This window comes from Rhizophagus irregularis, chromosome 4 (genome assembly GCF_026210795.1).
Source record: "Rhizophagus irregularis chromosome 4, complete sequence".
In the NCBI taxonomy this organism is placed as follows: Eukaryota; Fungi; Glomeromycota; class Glomeromycetes; order Glomerales; family Glomeraceae; genus Rhizophagus; species Rhizophagus irregularis.
The window spans coordinates 4135554-4160865 of record NC_089432.1 but is presented as its reverse complement, the minus strand read 5'-3'; the positions used below and the strand labels follow the sequence as shown (position 1 = coordinate 4160865).

General features: G+C 25.2%; 4 protein-coding genes across 4 annotated transcripts; all 4 read left to right on the top strand.

Moving 5' to 3' along the window:
* Positions 1-1591: 1591 nt before the first annotated feature.
* On the top strand, positions 1592-3781 carry OCT59_024223 (uncharacterized protein; the record flags this gene model as incomplete). The annotated part of the gene is made up of 5 exons (XM_066135281.1): positions 1592-1837; positions 1925-1997; positions 2093-2265; positions 2341-2698; positions 2772-3781. The coding sequence occupies 5 exons, from the start codon at positions 1592-1594 to the stop codon at positions 3779-3781; spliced, it is 1860 nt and encodes a 619-aa protein (XP_065991319.1).
* Positions 3782-9511: 5730 nt separating this feature from the next.
* On the top strand, positions 9512-11401 carry OCT59_024222 (uncharacterized protein; the record flags this gene model as incomplete). Its single annotated transcript, XM_066135280.1, has 5 exons — positions 9512-9757; positions 9848-9920; positions 10019-10191; positions 10267-10624; positions 10698-11401. 5 exons carry the CDS (start codon positions 9512-9514, stop codon positions 11399-11401), a joined length of 1554 nt encoding a protein of 517 aa, XP_065991318.1.
* A 5781-nt stretch (positions 11402-17182) lies between these two features.
* OCT59_024221 (uncharacterized protein) lies at positions 17183-18545 on the top strand (the record flags this gene model as incomplete). The annotated part of the gene is made up of 2 exons (XM_066135278.1): positions 17183-17814; positions 17979-18545. 2 exons carry the CDS (start codon positions 17183-17185, stop codon positions 18208-18210), a joined length of 864 nt encoding a protein of 287 aa, XP_065991317.1. The 3' UTR covers positions 18211-18545.
* A 2399-nt stretch (positions 18546-20944) lies between these two features.
* OCT59_024220 (uncharacterized protein) lies at positions 20945-21956 on the top strand (the record flags this gene model as incomplete). Its single annotated transcript, XM_066135277.1, has 5 exons — positions 20945-21074; positions 21153-21167; positions 21250-21429; positions 21510-21628; positions 21705-21956. The coding sequence occupies 5 exons, from the start codon at positions 20945-20947 to the stop codon at positions 21954-21956; spliced, it is 696 nt and encodes a 231-aa protein (XP_065991316.1).
* Between the last annotated feature and the right edge of the window lie 3356 nt (positions 21957-25312).

The following is a 25312-nucleotide window of genomic DNA, read 5'->3' as shown; positions in this document are numbered from 1 at the left end:
TTTCAATTTTAAAGATTAATATTATTACTTGTCCTGAAGAAATTATTCTTGAATTATCAAAAAATATTCATAATTTAAAACGTATTGAATTTTGTTTAGATAATATTGAATCTGAAAATTCAATTTATCATAATAGTACTATAAGTGATCTTTCGGATTCTGATTCAGAAGATATTAGTATTATGTCTGAAGAAAATTCGAAATATAATGATAATATTAGTACTTTAATTCTCTCGCAAAAAAATTTGAGAGAAATAAAATTTATTTACGTCAGATCGATGGTGAATCTTTTTAAAAAGAAAACTATCGAACATCTTTCTAATTCTTTAAGAATTCTTGAACTTTGTAATTGTACTTATTTGCCAATTCAAGCAATTACAAATTTTATTAATTTAACAGAATTAAAAATTTGTTTTCATAGTTTTGATTATAATGAAGATGATGTTAATGATAATAATTTTAAAGGAGTCTATTTATCAAAACTTGAAATTCTTTCTTTACTAAATTTTAGAGAGAAAGATTTAATATTTGTTGCTAAATTAATAGAAACAACAAAAGATACTTTAAAAATTCTTAATATTCGTCCTCATACGAATAATGCAATTGAAGTGATAACGAACAATACAACATATACGATTGATACAACATTGTTATCACGAAATACATCTCCATCACCATTGTCAATTGAATATTATCTTCACGCGATTAAAATGGTGTGTTCAAATATTGAAGTTTTACCGGTGTGGTTGGGATCGACATCTTTGGAAGAATTTGAAGATTTATTGAAATCTTGTTCAAAACTCAAAAAAATCATCATTTACGCCACAAAATCATTTAATAATATTTTAACCAAAAAAATTTTACATTTATTAGCTATAAAATCATCATCCCCCCTTTTAATTAATATTCATTTAATTGGTGAATGGAAATTCTCTAATTTAGAATTAGAAAATTTTTTTAATTTATGGAAAGAAATGGGAAGAAAACCATTAGAATTTTTTTCAAAAAATAACATTTATTACATTTATATTAAATCAAATTATATTTTTAAATATTCTAAACAATATAAATGTAAACTTTGTAATGATATATTTGATAAATTAGAATATTCTTATTTTCATCTTATAACAACACATTTTAAAAAGACTCCAATATGTTGTTGGAATGATTGTGGTAGTGATCATTTATTCAATTTTATTCAAATAACTTCAACTTTTATAACGAACAAAAAAATTTGATTTTTATCAAGATAGTTGTATATATCTTAATATAATTACTCTGTAAATAATTATGTGGATTAATACTTTTAATATATTCTTTTTACGATATGACATTTAACAATATTGTTGTTTTTCAAAATTTCTTGATGACGTCATTATATAAAGTGAAATTACTGCGTACTGCGGTATCAAGGTGAACATGTGAACATCGACTGATTGTTTGGTAGCAGGTAATACTAAATCACGCCGTACGCTTGTACGACTATCATCGGAGAAAAAAAAAATATAAAATAGGTATACACAATAAACTTTAATAATTTTTTTTTTTTCTAATTTTACTGCTAACTTATCATTATTCAATACGTTCAATAATGTCCGATAATATCAAAATGCAAGATACCGAGTATACAAATGAATGGGTCAGTTGGATTGAGGAAGCTGTTGATAAAGAATATTTTAAATATTATGAATACAACCAATTTAATAATATTCAACACATTGGTACCGGAGGTTTCGGGAAAGTATATCGTGCAAATTGGAAAAGATCAGAAAAACAATTTGCGTTAAAATCTTTTTTTAGTCTTGATAACGTCACCGTGAAAGAAATTGTTCGTGAGGTAATTTAATATGAAATAATTTTTTTCGTTTATGATTATATTTATTTAATATTATACTTATTTTTAAATATTTAAATTTTATTTTAGTTAAAAATTCAACGAGAAGTTGATTTTCATGATAACATTATTCGTTGCTATGGGATAACAAAACTCGAGACAGGTATTATTGACCGAAATTATTTTTAATAAATATGATATTCTTGTTAATCGCAAAATTCAAAAAAATGCATTTTAATGATTTTTTTTTTTCATTAGATAATCATAATAATTATTGGTTAGTAATGGAGTACGCTGACGGTGGTAATCTTCGGTGTTATTTGAAGGAAAACTTTACTAAACTTTCTTGGGACGACAAATATAAAATGGCACACCAGTTATCTTGCGCTGTATCATGCTTACATAACGAAGGAATAGTGCATCGTGATTTGGTAATTTATTTAAGATTATTCGATTATTAATAATATTATACTGTATTACTTATCTGAATATACATTTATTAATAGCACTCCTGTAATATACTTGTACGTAATAACACAATTAAATTAGCGGATTTTGGATTATCCAAAAGGATTGGAGCATCATCAAATTTTCAATCTAAATTATTTGGGATAGTTCCTTACGTCGACCCAAAAAGTTTTAGTAGACGAAGAAATAATAACCAATCAACACAAATGTATTCATTAAATGAAAAAAGCGATATTTATAGTTTGGGCGTATTACTATGGGAGATATCCAGCGGGAAACCTCCTTTTTATGTTGAAGGTGAACAATATGACATTGGTTTAGCTTTGGATATTTCGCAAGGTCATAGAGAAACTGTTGTTCCTGATACACCTGATGAATATGTTAAAATTTATACCAGTAAGTAATAATTTTATGTTTTAAAATTTTTGTAATTTGAATGTTATTAATTCTCAATTATGCTTGCTTTTAGAATGTTGGAATGGGGAACCAGATAATCGTCCAACTATATATCAAGTAGTTGATTGGTTAAATTCAATAATTACAAAAAAAGATGTAATAGTAGAAGATCATCAAATATCAAATGAATTAGAACTTAATGAGAATTCTTCAAGCAGTAATAATTCAGAATTGCAAGGAGATTTATCTCAACTTATTCAAAATTTTAATAAAATGAATACAAAAGAAATTGATTCTATGGCAATATCAAGTAAACAAGAAAATCATTCAACTGAAAAAGATTTTAACATGATAGCTAATGAAATAAATGACTTTATTACTGAATTAAATATTAAAGGAATTGAAAAGGAATCAAGAAAACGAGTTATTGAATATTTTTATAATCATAATATAAATTCACAAGAATTTTATAATTGGTTATTAAATAATCAAAATAGTTCTAATTCTATTTTTATTCTTGGATATTTTAATCATTATGGAATTGTAACAAATAGAAATGATGAGAAAGCATTTAATTTGTATATTAATACATCAGAGAAAAATCATATATTGACACAACAATATATTGGTCATTGTTATAGACTTGGACATGGAACTATGAAAAATGATAAATTAGCTTTTGAATATCATGAAAAAGTGGCTAATGAAAATTTATCATATGGTCAATTAAGTCTTGGTTATTGTTATGAAAATGGAATAGGTGTTGAAAAAGATTTTAAAAAGGCTTTTTATTTGTATGGAAAAGCTGCAAATGATGGAAATGTAATAGCAATATTTAATCTTGGTTATTTTTATAAAAATGGAATTGGTATTGAAAAAGATTATAATAAAACTTTTGAATTATATCAAAATGCTGCAAATTTAGGATATAATGATGCACAATATAATCTTGCTTTAATGTATGAAAAAGGAAATGGAATTACAAAAGATATAGGTAAAGCAATTTATTGGTATGAAAAATCTGCCAAACAAGGAGATCAAGATGCACAAAATAAATTAAAGGAACTTCAAAAAAATCAATAATTTATAATAATTTTTCTTTAATTATTCAATTGTAAATCTTAAATTTATTTATTTACAGAATTACAGTATTTTTTTTTTTATAAGATTATAAATATACTGCTTTAAAATATAAATAAATGGATTGTTATAATTTTATCTATTTTATATAATCATTTTTATATAGTAAATTTCTTTTATATTTTTGTTTATGTCATAATATTTTTCTTTTGAAATTAAAATGTCTTTCAAACATTAAAAGTTTAAAAATGTAAAAATAAATTATAGGGAAAAACTCAATTGTAAAAGATAATAATAAGTAAAACATAAATCTCTAAAAGAAAGTTGCTAGTCAGTTTTCGGATCATATTCTATACAAAATGATTTTTAATAGCTTTTTCTAACCTTTCTCATCAAAATAAAAAGAATAAATAAATTAATTAATTAAAAGTTTTTTAACCTTACTTATAACTATGCTTATTACTAACAATTATAAAAATGCAATGATTATTATTGAATTTTAGTAGTGTAACATTTCATTCTAATTTATTTATATTTTAGTATTTTAATCATTCAAAAGCTTTTCTTTTACGGAATATAATTCTTTCATAATATTGGAATTCCAAATCTAAATTGAATGAGAATTTTCATAATATGATACATATTAGTTAATTAGTTTAATAATATTCATTTAGATAATTATCCATTTATTTTTTTCTAATTTATCATTTGCATAGGTGATTTTTTAAAGAAAGATAAATTAAATTTTAGCGAAAATAGAATACAAAGCAAAACAATTATAAATAAGTCATATTATTTTTAAAGATAAGGGATTAGAATAAAAAGAAAATACATAATTATTATAAATATAAATTAAATCGCATGATGTAAATTATGAATAAGTCGCTTTCTTTGTTCAATTTTTTTACCTTTAAATAAAAAAGAAAACAATAGATCACTTCCAAAGTATGCATTGTATTATTAAAAAAATCTTGGAATATTTTTCAGAAATAAACTGAAGAATCTTTATATTCATGTCTACTATTTACTATTGGAAAAATAACCCGTGATAAATAATGTATTTATTTAGAAGAAAAAAATCATTGAAATTCTTGAAAGGATGGCAACTAAAATATTTTAATAAGAAAACAAAAAATTTTCTGATAATCTCATTATTAATAAAAATTTTAATAAGGTCAATTATTTTATAGAAATTATTCAATTAAGGTTAATAATTCATATACCATATAATTTCTTCAAAAATAATAATTAAATTAGTCAAAGGTGTATTTGATATTAACTGTTTACTGTTAATTAAAAATAATTAATCAAAAATATCATACTATATTAATATCTTTATCATCAATTAAAACGTGACAATTTTTGATTGGATAATATTAAATCTGAAAACTTCAATTTAATGATATCACTCCAGCGAAATTTCATTTTGGCAAAATAACTTCGGAATGAGTTTCAGTAATACGAACTTAGTGAAAAGTCTGGATTAGGGATGGCAATGGTCGGTCACGATCAGTTATCGGTCAGTCATAACCGGTTACCGGTTAAGGGCCTTTGACCGACTGACCATTTTGACTGACTGTTTTTCTGACTGTTGAACGAACCATTCAACCAACCGTTTAACTGACCATTTAACCATTTTTTTTAATGAATTTAATTAAGAACAAATGTTAAAGTGTTTTTTTTTTGATTAAATCCACTAAAGAAATGTTATAACAACTTTTTTTATTGATTAAGTTCATAAAAAAAGTGTTAAATGATTAAATGGTCAGTTAATGGTCAGTTAAACAGTCAGTTACAGTAAAATTCAAAATATACGGGAAACTTAAGAAAATTGATTGTCAGGTTGTCAGGTAGCTGGGTTACTCAGCAGTAGGTTATTTATTAGAAAAGTATAAATAACACGTGACAATCATGATATGAGTATAATAGTAAGTAGTATATCAGATTATATAATAACCCTGACAACCCAACAATCAAATTGCTCGTATCCCATATATTTTGAATTTGCTGTAAATAGTCAGTCAGAAGCCTTTGACTGAATGATATCGATCACGGTCATAACTGGTTATGATTGGTTAATAACCGTGACCATTGCCATCCTAGTCTGGATTAGAGGTCTGCAAATGGGACCTGGAACCTGGAAACCCTAACCCGGCCCAGACCCAGATCCGGGTTTAGGCCGGCAAATTTTCTTCAAAATTCACCCGGACTGGGTCCAGGCCGGCACATGAATTTTCGTCAAACCCAGATTTTTGTAATTCTGGCCAAAATCGTCTTAATTCCGGCCGAAATTAAAACTGGCCAAAATTAAGTTGGCCAATTTTTTTGTTTTTACAACAAAATAATATAATAAAAGTCCAGGTCCGGTCCAGGCTGGGTTTTTGATATTTTAAGTCCAGGTCAGGCTGGGCACTTTATGTTAATTTCCAAGTGTGGGCCAGGCTGGGTTGTAAAATAGTGGTCAATGCAGACCTCTAGTCTGGATACCGTTCAAAAATATATTTGCTAATAATAACTCAGGCTCAGGTCTTATAAAAAAATTTTGGAAAAACTTAGATAAATAATCACTTTCTAATTTTTATTCTGAAGAAACTCAAAACACGTGATCATTTTTCTGAAAAATTTTTTACAGGGAGATTATAATGTGTTTGAAGAAAGAGTTCAAATTATAATGATAATAAAACATAATATAAATACCCGCAAAAAAAATTTGAGAAATAAAATCTATACTACACGTCAGACAGTTGTTGAATCTAAACTATAGAATATCTTTCTAATTCCTTGAGAATTTTTAAACCTTGTGATTAACATTAATTTAAGTATTTAACAGGATTAAAATTTGTTTTCATAGTTTTGATTATATTAAGATGACGTATTGGGTTACAGCCATTTCAATTACGTGAAATTAACCAACACCATTTTGCTGACTTCTATTTTACCGATATGAAATTTACCTACTCCCTATATGAAAAAACTCCTATAAATGATCATTTTATTCCAAAGAAACCCAGTCCCGTGATCATTTCTGAAAAATTTTTTATGGGGCTCCGTTTCAGCTTTTCACCAAAATGCCATTTCACCGACATGTAAAATCACCGGCTTACCAATTTATTAACTGCGCCTCACTCTTTATTGCGCCTTAATTCAAGTTATTTCAAGTAGTGCTTTGATCCAGAATCCAGATTGGATTTACAACTAATCGGTAATAATTCTGGCCAGTATTCATAATGCTGGCCAGAATTAAAATTTGTGTAACATTAAAAATTTTCGAAAAATTTTTATTTTCCCAGTGTTACGTGATATTAATTTCGGCCAGAATTACTTGTAACTATAATTATGAAATTTTTGATAAACAAGATATTTTTATATACAGCTAAAGATTGCTATAGATAGATGTGTTGAGTTAGTAAGGCAATTTTTAAAATGTTAAAATGAGATTTGTTTCTTCTTTCAAAAATTAAAGAATTATTTGAATCAAATTATACAACACTAAGATTTTAATTTCTAAAAAAAGTTATTATAATTATATAAATTTTATAGTATCTCAATTTTTTGTAATTTGATCTGAATAATTTTTCATTTAAAAATAATAATTATTATTTCATTGTAAAAAAAATAATAATAAATTTTTTTTTCTTTTGAATATTTGAATGTGAAAAATGATTCTTTGTTTAGTAAATTATTATGTTTTAAACTTAGTTGACCAACATGTGATGCAAGTGTTTTTGGTGTTTTCACTTTTCAGTATTTGAAATTTTGTCTATGGTCGGATTGGTCGCACTTTAATGAAAAAAAAAATATAATAATTTATAAATCTTAATTATATAAAGTTATGGTGCTATGCAAAAAAAATATATATAAAGATTCATCCGGATTCCGGTTTAAACCGTATATTTTTCATCCGGATTATAATCTGGATGAAAACTGCAAAATCTGGATATCCAAAAAAAAAAATATCTGGATCAAAGCACTAATTTCAAGTTCTAAAATGTAAGATTATATAGCACCAATCTACTGTAATTATTCCTTTGTAATCTTTTCTCTATTTTTTTTTTTTTCAAATAGAACGGTTAGAATTTAGAAACAAAAAAATTTATATCATTGAAAATATTCCTTGCTTTCTTATTGATTTAATATACATACTGTTCTATGTTGATCATCATGGCTTGTCGGCAAAATAGGGATTCGTTAAAATGGTTTCGGGAAAATGTGATGCCGGTGAATTGGCAAGTAGGCAAAATGACGCCGGTATAATTTATGTCAGTTTAATAGGTGTCAGTGAATACGGACGTAATGATGATAATAGTTTAAAAGAAATTTATTTACAAAAACTTGAAATTCTCTACTGAATAGTAACGTGTTCAAATATTGAAGTTTTACCGGTTAGAAGATTTTGAAGTTTTATTGAAAACATAAGAAAATTGTCATTTATGCCACAAAATCATTTGATAATATTTTAGCTAAAAAAATTTTACATTTATTAGCCATAAAATCATCATCATCCTTTTTAATTAATATTCATTTAATTGGTGAATAAAAATTTTCTAGATAATTTTTAATTTATAGAAAGTAATGAGAAGAAAACCATTAGAATTTTTTCAAAAATAATATTTGTTACATTTATATTAGATCAAATTATGTAATGATACTTTTGATAAATTAGAATATTCTTATTTCATCTTATAACACATCTTAAAAAGATTCCAATATGTTGTTGGAATGATTATGGTAGGGATCATTTATTCATTTTATTCAATAACGTCAGCCTTTATAACGAATAAAAATTTGATTTTTATCAAGAGGAGAGTTGTATATACTCTGTAAATAATTATGTGATTATTGCCGTTTTCAGAAATGTTGACATTAGAATGTCGATCATTTCTATAAATCGAACACACCGAACACACACCGAACACAGCAATTAAAATTAAAAAAAAACAAATTTTCCTTTAAAAAAAACAAAATTAAAACTTCAGTAATATATTTTTAGGTAGTGTGCATAAAAAAATGTATAAAAATTATATTATTTACATATATGTATTCACTTGTATTTGCTTGTATTTGCCAATGTTCGGTGTGTTCGGTGTGTGTTCGGTACAAATTTTCATATTTTCAATTTTATTCATATCTAAAAAATGACAAAAATAGTTTTTATATAAAGTTATGCATGAATACTTCAAGTTTGCATAATTTTTTGTATGTGTTCACGGTGTGTTCGGTGTGTTCGGTATAAAATGGTCAAAATTTTAGATTGTCAACATTTCTGAAAATGGCAATAATACTTTAATATCCCCATTTTTTTACTAACTTTGTAATATTCATTTCAAAAAAAAAAATAATAAGCTTAAAACATATTATATAAATATAAGTACATTCGACTTTTTTTTTCAATTTATTTTTGAATTTTTAACTTTTATATAAATAGGAGGGAATAGATTGTACATATTCTTTTTACGGTACGACATTTAATAATATTGTTATAATTTTTTTTTTTCAAAATTTCTTGATGACGTCATTATATAAACGTGAAAATTACTGCGTACTGCGGTATCAAGGTGAAACACTTTTTTGTTTGGTAGCAGGTAATACTAAACCACGCTGTACGCTTGTACGACTATCATCGGAGAAAAAAAAATATATAAAATAGGCACATACAATAAACTTTAATAATTTTTTACTTTTCATATTTTTCTAACTTTACTGTTAACTTATCATTATTCAATACGTTCAATAATGTTCGATAATATCAGAATGCAAGATACCGAGCAAACAAATGAATGGGTAAATTGGATTGAGGAAGCTGTTGATAAAGACTATTTTAAATTTTATGAATACAACCAATTTAATAATATTCAACATATTGGTACCGGAGGTTTCGGAAAAGTATATCGTGCAAATTGGAAAAAATCAGAAAAACAATTTGCGTTAAAATCTTTTTTTAGTCTTGATAACGTCACCGTGAAAGAAATTGTTCGTGAGGTAATTTAATATAAAATAATTTTTTTTCGTTTACGATTATACAGTATTTATTTAATATACTTATTTTTAAATATTTAAATTTTATTTTAGTTAAAAATTCAACGAGAAGTTGATTTTCATGATAACATTATTCGTTGCTATGGGATAACAAAACTCGAGACAGGTATTATTGACCGACGTTATCTTTAATAAATATAATATTCTTGTTAATCATAAAATTCAAAGAAATGCATTTAGCGATTTTTTTTTTTTATTCATTAGATAATCATAATAATTATTGGTTAGTAATGGAGTACGCCGACGGTGGTAGTCTTCGATGTTATTTGGAGGAAAACTTTACTAAACTTTCTTGGGACGACAAATATAAAATGGCATACCAGTTATCTTGCGCTGTATCATGCTTACATAACGAAGGAATAGTGCATCGTGATTTGGTAATTTATTTAACATTATTCGATTATTAATGATATTATACTGTATTACTTATCTGAATATACATTTATTAATAGCACTCCTGTAATATACTTCTACGTAATAACACAATCAAATTAGCGGATTTCGGATTATCCAAAAGAATCGGAGCATCATCAAATTTTCAATCTAAATTATTTGGGATAGTTCCTTACGTCGACCCAAAAAGTTTTGGTAGACGAAGAAATAATAACCAATCAACGCAAGTGTATTCATTAAATGAAAAAAGCGATATTTATAGTTTGGGCGTATTACTATGGGAGATATCCAGCGGGCAACCTCCTTTTTATGTTGAAGGTGAACAATATGACATTGGTTTAGCTTTGGATATTTCGCAAGGTCATAGAGAAACTGTTGTTCCTGATACACCTGATGAATATGTTAAAATTTATACCAGTAAGTAATAATTTTATGTTTTAAAATTTTTATAATTTGAATATTATTAATTCTAAATTATGCTTGTTTTTAGAATGTTGGGATGGGGAACCAGATAATCGTCCAACTATATATCAAGTAGTTGATTGGCTAAATGCAATAATTACAAAAAAAGATGTAATAATAGAAAATCATCAAATATCAAATGAACTAGAACTTAATGTGACTTCTTTAAGCAGTAATAATTCAGAATCACAAGGAGATTTATCTCGACTTATTCAAAATTTTAATAAAATGAATACAAAAGAAATTGATTCTATGGCAATATCAAGTAAACAAGAAAATCATTCAACTGAAAAAGATTTTAACATGATAGCTAATGAAATAAATGACTTTATTACTGAATTAAATATTAAAGGAATTGAAGAGGAATCAAAAAAACGAGTTATTGAATATTTTTATAATCATAATATAAATTCACAAGAATTTTATAATTGGTTATTAAATAATCAAAATAGTTCTAATTCGATTTTTATTCTTGGATATTTTAATTATTATAAAATCATAACAAATAGAAATGATGAGAAAGCATTTAATTTGTTTATTAATGCATCAGAAAAAAATCATATATTGGCACAACAATTTATTGGTATTTGTTATACATATGGATATGGAACTATGAAAAATGGTAAATTAGCTTTTGAATATCATGAGGAAGTGGCCAATAATAATTTATCATATGGTCAATTAAGTCTTGGTTATTGTTATAGAAATGGAATAGGTGTTGAAAAGATTTAAAAAAGTCTTTTTATTTGTATGAAAAAGCTGCAAATAACGGAAATTTAATAGCAATGTGTAATCTTGGTAATTGTTATAGAAATGGAATTAGTGTTAAAAAAGATTATAATAAAGCTTTTAAATTGTATAAGCAATCAGCTGAAGGAGGATATTCAGGAGGAATAATGATGCTAGGATATTGTTATAGTAATGGTATTGGAACTAAAATTGATAAGCAAAAAGCATTTGAATTATATCAAAATGCTGCAAATTTAGGAGATAATGTCGCACAAAATAATCTTGCTTTAATGTATGAAAAAGGAGATGGAATTGCGAAAGATATATATAAAGCAATATATTGGTATGAAAAATCTGCCAAACAAGGATATGAGTTAGCAAAGAGTAATTTAAGTAACCTTCAGAATAAAATCAATAATTTATAGTAATTTTTCTTTAATTATTAAATTAAAACATTAAATCATTTTATTTGCAGTGTTATTTGTTCTAAAAATTTACAATATAGTAAATACACTGCTTTAAAACATAAAATAAATAAATTGTCATAATAATATTATGTATTTTATATGATCATTTTTATATAGTTTCTTTTATGCTTAAATATAATTTGTATTCCATAATATCTTTCAAATGTCTTTTAAAATATCAAAAATTTAAGAGTGTAAAATTTTAACATTTGTATTCTTTGCTATTTTTAAAAAATAAATTATAGTAAAATAACTCAATTATAAAATGACAATAAATAAGTAAAACATAAATCTTAAAGTTAAAATAAAAGAAAGTTCCTAGTCAGTTTTTGGATATTCTATACAAAATGATTTTTGATAAAAATCATTTTAGCTTTTTCTAACCTTTCCCATCAAAAAAAAAAGAAAAATAAATAAATTAATCAATTAATTAAAAGTTTTTAACCTTACTTATAATTATACTTATTACTAGCAATTATAAAAATGCAATAATTATTATTGTATTTTAATAGTGTAACATTTCATTTCTAATTTATTTATATTTTAGTATTTTAATCATTAAAAGCTTTCTTTTACGGAATATAATTCTTTCATACCCAGTAAATAGTTTTTGTATAAATTTGTACCAAATGGGCTCATCCATATATAATTGGCTCTAGATGGGCTTAAATTTGGATTATTTTTTGCATAAATTTGAGCTAATTTCGAGCCAATGAGCCCGTTTGGTATAAATTTATACAAAAACTATTTACTGGGATAATATTGGATTCTATATCTAAATTGAATGAGAATTTCCATAATATGACACATATTAGCTAATTAGTTTAATAATATTCATTTAAATAATTATCTATTTATTTTTTTTCTAATTTATCATTTATATAGGTGATTTTTTAAAGATAAATTAAATTTTAGCGAAAATAGAATACAAAGCAAAACAATTATAAATAAGTCATATTATTCTTAAAGATAATCATGGCGGAGGCTTAGAATAAAAAGAAAATACATAATTATTATAAATATAAATTAAATCGCATAGTGTAAATTATGAATAAGTCTCTTTCTTTGTTCAATTTTTTTACCTTTAAATAAAAAAGAAAACAATAGATCACTTCCAAAGTATGCATTGTATTATTAAAAAAATCTTGGAATATTTTTCAGAAATAAACTGAAGAGTCTTTACATTCATGTCTATTTATTATTGAGAAAATAATCCGTGATAAATAATGTATTTATTTAGATTGAAAGGATGGCAACTAAAATATTTTAATGAGAAAACAAAAAATTCTCCGATAATCTCATTATTATTAAAAATTTTGATAAGGTCAATTATTTTACAGAGATTATTTAATTAAGGTTAGTAATTACATGTAACTTGTTCTTCTACATTTACAGAAATAATAATGCGTTTATCAATTAAAAAAAAAACAAATTAAGGTTAGTAATTTATATACTATATGATTTCTTTAAAAATAATAATTAAATTAGTCAAAGGTGTATTTGATATTAACTGTTTACTGTTAATTAAAAATAATTAATCAAAAATATCAACATCACTAAATTTTGGAGGATTCAATATTGCACATTATTGCTCAATAATTTCAATATTGTGCAATATATTGTAAAGTATTTAAATTGTTGATTTTTTGCGCAAAATAGAAATTTTATTTTACAATTCATTGCAAAATATTGTGCATGTAATTTTTGTTCAGGATTCGCACTGCAAAATATTGAATGCGATATAAATTTATGTATCACGTGTATCACGTGATATAATACTAATGATCGATCTAACTGATCTAACTTTTAAGCTTTTTTTTTAACAAAACTTTTCTTTTATTCTTCGGATTTCTTCCCCTTTCCTTTTTCCCCCTCTCTTTGTTTTTCTTTTTCTTTTTCTTTTTTTTCGTTCTTCCTCTTTTACAGTTTTATCTCTCTTTCATTTTCCTTTCCTCTCCCATTTTTTCCTTTTTCCCTTTTTTCGTACTTTCCCTTTCCCTCTCTTTCATTTTTTCCTTTTCCTCTCCCATTTTTTCCTTTTCCCCTTTTTTCGTTCTTCGCCTTTCTCTCCCTCTCTTTTTATTCCTCTCTCCCTCTTTTCATCCTTCTCTTTTACCTAGATTAAACACTTTTCTTAATGTGAAAAAATTATAGATTTATTTTTTATATTACATTTTTGTTTTAGCGATCTCTTATGAAAATGTAAGTGAATTTTGGGTTTTTTAATTTATCTTTTTATCTTTAGTACTAATTTATTTTTTTAGAGTTTGTCTTATTTTGGACTTTCATCACTAAATTTTTATGCGCAGTATATGCACAAAAAAAAATTACAAAAATGTGCAAGATTTTGTGTTTTATGATAATCGAATTGTGCACCCTCAAAACGCGCATTAATGAAATAATAAATTGTAAAATTTTGTTTACAATGTATTTACACTTTTAAACATTATATTATACATTTTATGTATTATATTGTACGATTTTAAGTATTATATTATATTATAATTTTTATTGTATTAAAACATTAAAGTAAACGAAATTCTATGTGCTGTATGCAAATGTTATGTATATCTTTCCAAATTTTCGCTAATAAAAAGAGAAATATATTTTAATGTCAATTTACATATATAAAAAAAATGTTTAATAAGTAAAATACTATACATACTTAATGAAAATAAGTATTAACCATCATTCATTTTGTACCTATAAGGTAAAAATACTAATTAGTAATTAGTATACAAATAATGAATATACGGTACGTTACTTCTATGATCTTCATAATATACTGTGACATTCCGTCATAATCTTTGCTTAAAATAAAATGACAAATTGTCATTGCAAAGATTTTATCATTTAAAGTAAATCCAGTAGGCCAAACTCGTATAATAATTTCATCTTGATAAGTATCATTATGTGTATCTTGATAAGACAAGTATGAGTTTGCTGACTTCGTAGATCATTTGGCTATCATAAGTATAGTAGTATCAAGTTTTTGGATATTTGGATAAAATGCTATTTACTGTTGCGTTCTTTAGCCATCTAAAAAAAGAAGAAACAAAACGTTAGTAAGTATTTCGTTAAAAAAATGGTTTAAAAAAATGCTCAAGTTCCCACCATCAAACTCATCTAGAAAAAAAATTCCTGAGTTCCAGCAGTATTCCAGCCAAATCCCACGTCCTGTTTCTTCTTATCTTTGTCACATTTTAAAAAGATTCCAATATATTGTTGGAATGATTATGGTAGGGATCATTTACTCATTTTATTCATATAACGCCAACCTTTATAACGAATAAAAAAATTTGATTTTATTAAGAGAGTTGTATATATCTTAATAACACTCTGTAAATAATTATTTGACTTTAAATTTTAACAGTATTATTAAATGTCATACCGTAAAAAGAATATATTAAAGGTACTATTTAGTAAATTTTTTTTCAAAATTTCTTGATGACGTCATTATATATGTGAAAAGCACGTCCGTATTGTGTGCCAGGTTAGTGGCGTACATGCTGTGCCACAGATTGTGATGCCATACTAGCCATACTAGTTTATTTGTTTATTTGTTTGCAATAACAGATAAAATTATTTCTCGACTCTCTCTCCTTTTTTTTCAAACTATGTTAAAATATTTTTTAAAACCATTAAATAACAATAAAAAAAAATAAATACTTTCTAAAAGTTTGAGTAATAGAATATTATTATAAAGCTGTGGCTACTTTTTATTTACAATAAACGCGTTTTTTAATAGATTTTGACATATTAGTTAAAACAATTTTAGTTATTAAAAGAAACAATATTTGAGTGGCTAAAGAGAGCTATTTAACAAGTATGAGAACACTATTATATTACTTTATTTATTAATATTGTTTAAATATTTGCAAAATATAAGAAAGTTTATTGAGTTACATTTGTTTTTTATTTTTGTAGCGTGATTCCAGGATTTTGACTAAATGAAATAGGTTTAAGAAGCTTAGGCTAAGTTTTTTAGCAGGTATGGAACTACTTACATATTAATTTTTATTAAAAATCTTTAATATTTGCAAAAGTATGAATATTTTTTGTATAAAATTACTATATCGCGTGCGATTGATTTTTTTCACTTTACCGCATTATTTTAATGCTTTTGTTAGATAAAACAAGCCTAAAAAGATTAAGCAACATCATTTAGCTGGTGTGGAATTACTTAGATATTAATTTTTATCGTAACTAAATATTATCGTTATGGAGTAGTTAGCATTTTTTAGTGTATTTGAAAATTAATTTCTTTAAAATAATATTGTTTATTTGTTTTTAAATTTAATAAAATTGTGAATAAAAATGTAATTATCGTAAAAAGTAATGAAATAATTTTATTTTTTATAATATCTTAAAAAAAAAAATAATTTTGACAATACGAATATATTTTGTGATTGGATATATCACGTGATTGTGGCTGTGGCACTTTGGTTGCGCCACCAACCTGGCACACAATACGGACGTGCATGTGAAAAGCATGTCCGAAATGTGTGACAGGTTAAGCCAGTGTCCGGCATATGACTTGAAATGACCAAATGATTCAAATAACAAATGACAAATGACATGTCATTTCAATGCTAAAATGACAAATGACCTTGGTCATTTGAATGTAATTTTGGTCAACATTATGTTTTATTTATTTATTTATTTTATTACTAAAAGAGTGGTAGAACCCAGACTATTACAAATAAAAGAAGAAAGAGTTCGTAAAGACTTAAAACTAATATATGTGTATAGAACTTTGTTCGTCATCCCCTACGGGACCTCACTCTTCGATCTGTACTTATGGTCAACATTATAATTTTTGCCTACACTACATTCATTATTTTTTAATTAGTATAGTCACATGATTATTTATGTGATAAATATTAGCCAATCAAAATCAAATGATTGAAATGACCAAATGACAAATGATTATAAATAATGCCAAATGATTTCATAAATCATTTAAATGGTAGGTCATTTCCAAACACTGGGTTAAGGCCCAATTAACGGGTGACAAATAAGTTTTGGACCACTAAAAAAAATCTCTGTCCCTAAGATAATTAGTATTTTTGAACTCAGTCGTGCTTGCACGTGATCAGTGACGCATCCCTGTCAGTGAAAATTACTGCGTACTGCGGTGCCAAGGTGAGCATCAACTGACTTTTTTGTTTGGTCGCTGTACGCTTGTACGACTATCATCGGAGAAAAAAAAAATATAAAATAGGCATACACAATAAACTTAACTTTTCATTTTTTTCTAACTTTACTGTTAACTTATCATTATTCAATACATTTGATAACGCTCAATAATATCAAAATGCAAGATACCGAGTATACAAATGAACTAGAATTTAATGAGACTTCTTTAAGTACTAATAATTCAGAATTACAAGGAGATTTATCTCAACTTATTCAAAATTTTGATAAAATAAACATAAAAGAAATTGATCCTATGGTAATATTAAGTAAACAAGAAAATTTTGCAATTGAAGATTTTAACATTATAGTTGATGAAATACATGATTTTATTTTTAAATTATTAAATAAAGGACTTAATGCAAATTCAGTGAAACAACAAGTTATTGAATATTTTAATGTTCATAATATAAATTCACAAGAATTTTATAATTGGTTATTGAATAATCAGAATAGTTTAAATTCTATTTTTTTACTTGGATATTCTAATTATTATGGAATTGCAACAAGTAAAAATAATGAGAAAGCATTTAATTTGTTTATCGATGCATCAGAAAAAAATCATATTTTAGCACAATATTTTGTTGGTAGATGTTATTTATATGAAAATGGAACTACAAAAAATGATAAATTAGCTTTTGAATATTATGAAAAAGTGGCTAATAAAAATTTATCATATGGCCAGTTAAGTCTTGGTTATTGTTATGAAAAAGGAATAGGTGTTGAAATAGATTTAAAGAAGACAATTTATTGGTATAAAAAAGCTGCAAATAATAGTGGAAACTTAATGGCAATATATAATCTTGGCATCTTAGAATTGGTATTGAAAAAAATTATAATAAAGCTTTTAAATTGTTTAAGCAATCAGCTGAAGGAGGATATTCAGGAGGAATAATGATGCTAGGATATTGTTATAGTAATGGTATTGGAACTAAAATTGATAAACAAAAAGCATTTGAATTATATCAAAATGCTGCAAATTTAGGACATAATGATGTACATGCACAATATAATCTTGCTTTAATGTATGAAAAAGGAGATGGAATTACAAAATATATAGATAAAGCAATATATTGGTATAAAAAATCTGCCAAACAAGGAAATCAAGATGCACAAAATAAATTAAAGAAACTTCAAAAAAATCAATAATTTATAGTAATTTTTCTTTAATTATTAAATTGTAAACTCCAAATCATTTATTTACAGAATTCCAGTATTTTTTTTTACAAGGTTATAAATATACTGCTTTAAAAATATAAATACTTTGCAGAAATTTTTTAAACCGAAACCAAATCTTGACCAAATCGCATGTTCATATTAAATTTAAAGCAAAGTTATGGTCAAAACTCAGTTTCGACTTAATTAAAATTCTTCAAGATGCAGTTACTGCATATTAAGATGATCGATAGTTTATTTTAATCGATTTCATTTCGAAGCCATAAATATATTAATAAAAAATTTTAAATTTATATTATCGAAATTTTAAATTTACATTATCGAAATTATAAATTATAGTTAAATTAATATTATTAAAATTTTAATAAATTAGTAAATTAGTATTATCGAAATTAAATAAATTAATATTATGGATATTAACAATTTATTATCAAAATTTTAAAAATTTAATAAATTGATATTATGAAAATTGTAAAAATTAAATATAATTGTATTAAAGTACTATTTTCGAAACTTTAAATAATTAATATCTAATATTATAATAATACATATTTTGAATGTACATATCGTTTCTAAGATCATGACTGTTACAAATGTACACTATTAAGTTAAGTCCAAGCCGCACTGAACCGTGCTGATGGGGTCAATTTGGTTTGACTTGATGCTCCGAAGTCATTCAGTTCAGTTCGGCTTGAAAAAATAAGCCGATAGGGGTCAATGGGGTCAATGGAGTCGATGAAACTAATATTATATTTCGATCTAATTTTTGTAATTTTCATAAAAGAAATTAAAAAACGTAAGTACCATTTCAAGAATTAATCCCTCTCTAGCTCCCCAGTTGGCTGTGCTCACCTAAAATAAAAGAAAAGATAATAATATCTTTTCTTTCAATAATAATATAACCTTCCATTCCCTTTACCTAAGGAGCCGGTACCTATAAAATAAGAAAGAAACATTAGTAACATTCTACTAACGTTTCCTAAATTTCTCTAATTTCAACCAACCCACCTTCCATGTTCAGAAATTGGAACTTCAGACATCCAAAACTGGTATTCCAATAAATATGCGCCCTAAAAAATAAAAAAAAAAATGCACACAAATAAATTAATCATTATACTCTCCTACTTCTAAATTCTAACCAACATACTTTTTATGTCTTAAATCCAAAGTTCACAAGTCCAAAAACTTGGTATTCATGTCCTAAATAGTAAAGAAAAAGATAGTTAATATTTTTCTGTAAAAATTACAACACTCTCTTCTGACCATTTTACTTTCCATAGTTCTCTAAATCTAAAAATAAAATGAACACAAGAATAGTTAAAAATAAAACCGAGTATATAGAATATATAGAAAATGTAAAAAACTTGGTCTAAAAAAACATTATCTTTTTTTTTAATGTCTTTTTTTAAAAAAAAATGTATCAGTAATAATTTAGTCTGATCATTGAAGTACACAAAAAAATCTGATATCTTTTTTTTTTTAATAATAAATTGCCATGACTCCATCAGTCCCATCAGCCTGCCAGTTCAACTTGGCTTTGTTCAACTTGAGCTTTCAAGGAGCCACTATTCAAACTAATCAATGATAATAAAAGTAATAAAAGTAAAATATTAATAATTTCAATGATAAAATATCCCCATACAATTGCAAGTATCTAAAATAATTCTCCTACGTCATTTGTATACCAGGAACTGAAAAATAGAAATCATGTCTATACTAGAAGCTATCATACTGGAGCGAGTGGAGTCTAAGACATCCACAAAATATAAGCGTCCTGTTGGAAAATAAAAAGAACAGCTAAAAAGGGTTATTCCATTCATTATCTTCTTACTAGTGCTGAATGGGAAGGTGGGATGAAAGCAGTGCGCCAAAATACTGATCTATACTGGAGCCCAAGTGTTCAAAATAATTGTTCTAAAGGGTGAGCCAGTTCTAATACTACATCTATAAAAAATTTTTCAGAAAAATGAACGTATATCTGTATTGTATCTTCAGATGCATTTCTTTCATTTTCTTCATTTGATATTTGTAAAGATACCTTTTAATTTTGCTATGACAGTATCTAATATAAGTATGATGTGGATTAAATGAAGTATAACGATTTCGAAACATTTTAACAAGTAAAAGAAGTGTGTGAAAAATCAATTTATTTCGTATGATGCTTGTAATATTTTATTTAAATCAATTACATAATATCATAATAAAAGAAAATAATCAAACTTTATTTGACTAATGCTTTTATATTAATTGAAAAAGTATACGAAAATAAGTGCTGTACATTGATTAAACCAGCTTATTATAGTATAAATTAATTAAATAGTCAGTAGAAATTAACTAACTTTTTATATTAAATTAAAAAAAAGCATACGAAAAAAATATTGTATATTGAATTAAACTAACTAAATATAGACTAATTTAAATAAAATACGTACTGACATAATTTGATTAATTTTTATACTAAATTAAAAAAGTATAAAAAGTACTACGTATTGAATTAAACTAACTAAATATAGTCTAAATTAACTAAAAATACATACTGACATAATTAGTTAATTTGTATATGATTAGCGAAAAAAAAAAATACTATTTAAGATCAATTTTTAAGTACATGATTAGCAAAAAAAAATATTATTTAATTTTTAATCAAGAGATATTTGACAAATAAAATAAAATAAATATTTTATTTACATAAATATTCAAATTAAAAATGCCTCAAACTCATAGATGTAGCAGTACTAGAAAAGATGAATCTTCTCACAAAAAATCCAAAACCAAACGTGAACGTGGACGAAATAATACATCTCAAGATGAACAATTTCAAACTGCTAACTGTGGACGTAGCTGTGGACATGGACGTTAAAAAAGTGACACATCTCTTACTAAAAAAAATCCACATCTTTTAAATGAAATTTTAGAAGATAGTGATTATGGTAAAGATTTAATGGAATAATCATTTTCTTGTCCTTTTAATTTGTTATCTCCAAATAAACAATGTGTACTTCTATCTTTTAGATGATCTTGATAGTGCATCAGCTCCACGTCCAGAATCTAGGGCTTTGAATACATCAGCTTCTTTACGTGATATTCATAAAAATATGGATGAATTTGATAGTACATCAGCTTCATGTCCAGAATCTTTACAAGAAATTAATAGGAATACAGATGATCTTGAAAATTCATTGGCTCCTTCATGTCTAGAAATTCAGATCTTTCAACTCCTTTACATGAAGTTCCAAGATCTAGGAATTCAGATATATCAACTAGAAATACAGACGATCTTGAAAATTCATTGGCTCTTTTACGTTCAAAATCTAGGAATTCGGATCTCTCAATTTCTTTACGTGAAGTTTCAAGATCTAGGAATTTGGATACATCAACTCCTTTACGTGAAGTTCATAGAAATACAGATTAACTTGATAGTGTATCAGCTCATTCGCGTCCAGAATCAAGAGATTTAAATACATCAGCTTCTTTATGTTTGTAATACATCTGCTTCTCCTACACTTCCACCATGTTTTAATGACATAGATACGATCTTTCAGCTCACCACTTGGCTATGTGCGAATCCAAATGTTCTTCAATTTGCTAATAATGCTATATATTCATCAATGCAAACATCTTTCGCAAATGGGCAACAGTTCACATCATCAAATTTAGCAAATCCAACAGCATTACAATTGCAATCACCATTGCAAGAAGACAAAGTAAGAATTATTTGATTTTTGTTTTAATTGCTTAAAAAAGCCACTAAAAGCCACTAAAAGCCACTAACACTATTATTTTGATACTTACAGTCAATGACCAGTTGCAATTTTTTAGAAAAATCAAATGTTTCTTCTTGTGTGTCAGAAATCCTCCAAAACATGCTCTTGAGGAGTTGATACGACAAATAAATCAAGTGCAATCTTAACTCAGTTGAAGGTTTAGAATGGTTATTAAGGATCAGGTTTAGGTAATTTGGAGATTTCAGAAACTAGTTTCTTGACGGGATAAAAAAATTGGTCAATTCGTTCAAAGAAAAAAGAAACAAGTAATTATTTCTTTTCTTTTTCATTTCAGCTTTCAATTGACAGATATGATTATTTAACCGAAATATAATAATAATATTTTGTGACAAGGTATTCTTGAAACAACTTTAATGCAGAAAGAAGTTATTGATGATTTTATTGATGAAGAAAAATAATAATTGTATTATGACGCTGGTTGAATGCTGTGAAAATTGATGATTTAAGAAGAGAAGATTCAATGATTTATTTAAATAATCTCGTTAAAAAAGCTGTAATTTTTAATTATAATACCAGAGATCCAGAAAGACTGAAAACTTTGGACGTAATGACAAAAAATTTAGCAGTTTCATTTAGAAATGGCTGAAACTTCGCTAATAATTTACAATTATAAAAATTCGGTTAGATATAACATTTTTATTAAAATATAGTGAATTTTATTAAATACTGCATTTTACAATGATTGTTTTATTACAAAAATATATATTTTTATTATTTGCGTTTTTATTAGTCATTTCTATTACAATGTATTATTACAATGAAAATTGCTGTTACAATTATTACAATAATTAAATAAAATTTGATTTATTATATCAAATAATAAGCTTCGTTGAATATTATCTAATAATTTGATAAAACGTCTTTAATTAATTTTTTCGCCTAATCTCCTACTTTAACCACTAATTTATTAATACTTTTATTACAATTCGAAGTTATTACGAAACTATTTATTGACGATAAGTTGACAAAATTTTTACGAATCGTAAAAATTTCGCAAAGATAACATGCCGCCACGTGATCGATGTGAATTTAGATCGATCTTGTGATGGCTAGGTCGCAAATCATCAAGTTTCTGCAAAGTAAATAGATTGTTATAATTTTATCTATTTTATATAATCATTTTTATATAGTAAATTTCTTTTAGATTTTTGTGTATGTCATAGTATCTTTTTTTAAAAATTAAAATTTCTTTCAAACATTGAAAATTTAAAAATGCAAAAATTAAATGCTTGCACTGAATGCATCCTTTTTATTTTTTAAAAAATAAATTTTAGGGAAAAACTCAATTGTAAAAAGATAATAATAAGTAAAACGTAAATCTTAAATCTAAAAATAAAAGAAAGTTGCTAGTCAGTTTTTGATATTTGAAAAGATCATTTTAGCTTTCTAACCTTTCCCATAAAAAAAAAAAGAAAAAGAATGAATAAATTAATTAATTAAAAGTTTTTAACCTTACTTATAATAACTATACTTATTACCAACAATCATAAAAATGAAATGCTTATTACTGAATTTTAATTGTGTAACATTTCATTTCTAATTTATTTATATTTTAGTATTTAATCATTCAAAGGCTTTCCTTTCACAGAATTTAGTTCTTCATAATATTGGAGTTCCATACTTAAATTTAATGAGAATTTCAATAATATGGCACATATTAGTTATAAATTGGTTTAATATAAATATTCATTTAAGTACCGTATATCGCGGCCCATAGTACCCCCTATGTATAGTACCCCTCAAAAATGAAGTCACATTCTCCATTGATTTTATTACTTAAGTAATCCAGCAAATATCTTAGGTGTGACGTGTAACAATATCCTAATTATTTTATAAGTTTAAACACCCTCTATTAATAGTAAAAATTCGCGTAATAGGGGGGGGGGTACAGGCAAATCGGCCAAACCTCCGAAATTTGTGGGGTACTGTGGCCCGCGATATACAGTAATTATCCATTTATTTATTTCTAATTTATCATTTATATAGGTGATTTTTTAAGAGAAGATAAATTAAATTTTAGCGAAAACAATTATAAAGAAGTCATAAATATTCTTAAAGATAATCATGGCAGAGGGATTAGAATAAAAAGAAAATATATAATTATTATAAATATAAATTAAATCGCATAATATGAAATTATGAATAAGTCGCTTTCTTTGTTCAATTTTTTACCTTTAAATAAAAAAGAAAACAATAGGTCACTTCCAAAGTATGGATTGTACTATTATTAAAGAAATCTTGGAATATTTTTCAGAAATAAACTGAAGAATCTTTATATTCATGTATATTTACTAGTAGAAAATAATCCGTGATAAATAATGCATTTATTCAGGAGAAAAAAATTACCGAAATTCTTGAAAGGATGATAACTAAAATGTTTTAATAAGAAAACAAAAAATTCTCCAAAAATCTCTCATTTAATTAAGGTTAGTAATTTATATATATAATTTCTTCAAAAATAATAATAAATTGGTCCAAGGTGTATTTGATATTAATTGTTTACTGTTAATTAAAAATAATTAATCAAAAATATCAACTATTTTTATCGAATTTACTACATTAAAATCTTTATCATCACCTTTAATAAATTACTAATTTTGATTGGATAACTAATATTAAATCTGAAAACTTGATGTCACTTCAGCGAAATTTTACTTCGGCAAAATAACTTCCGTCGGCGGAATGAGTTTCAGTAATACGAACTAGCGATACCTTTCAAAAATATATTTGCCAATAATAACTAAAAAAATTCTGGAAAAAACACAGATAAATGATCATTTTTCTAGTTTTTATTCCGAAGAAACTTAGATACGTAATCATTTTTCTGAAAAATTTTTTACAGGGAGATGATAATGTGTTTGAAGAAAGAGTTCAAATTATAATGATAATATAAATACCCGCAAAAAAAAAATTGGGAGAAATAAAACCTATACTACGCATCAGACAGATGTTGAATCTAAACTATAAAATATCTTTCTAATTCTTTGAGAATTTTTGAACCTTGTGATTGGCATTAATTTAACAGGATTAAAATTTGTTTTCATAGTTTTGATTATACACAAGCCTACAATAAATTACCGGATTTCTTTAAAAATGCTTGGTAATTTTCACATTGCATAAAAATACATAAGTTTTTGATGAAATCACTCAATTTTTTTTTATTTGAAAGATAATCCTTCGTAGATTTTATATCTTAAATAAAAAAAATGTTTATAAGATATAAAAAAAATTATCTGATTATAAAATATGATAACTTTTTGAGGTTATTATATATATTTATTTGCACATAG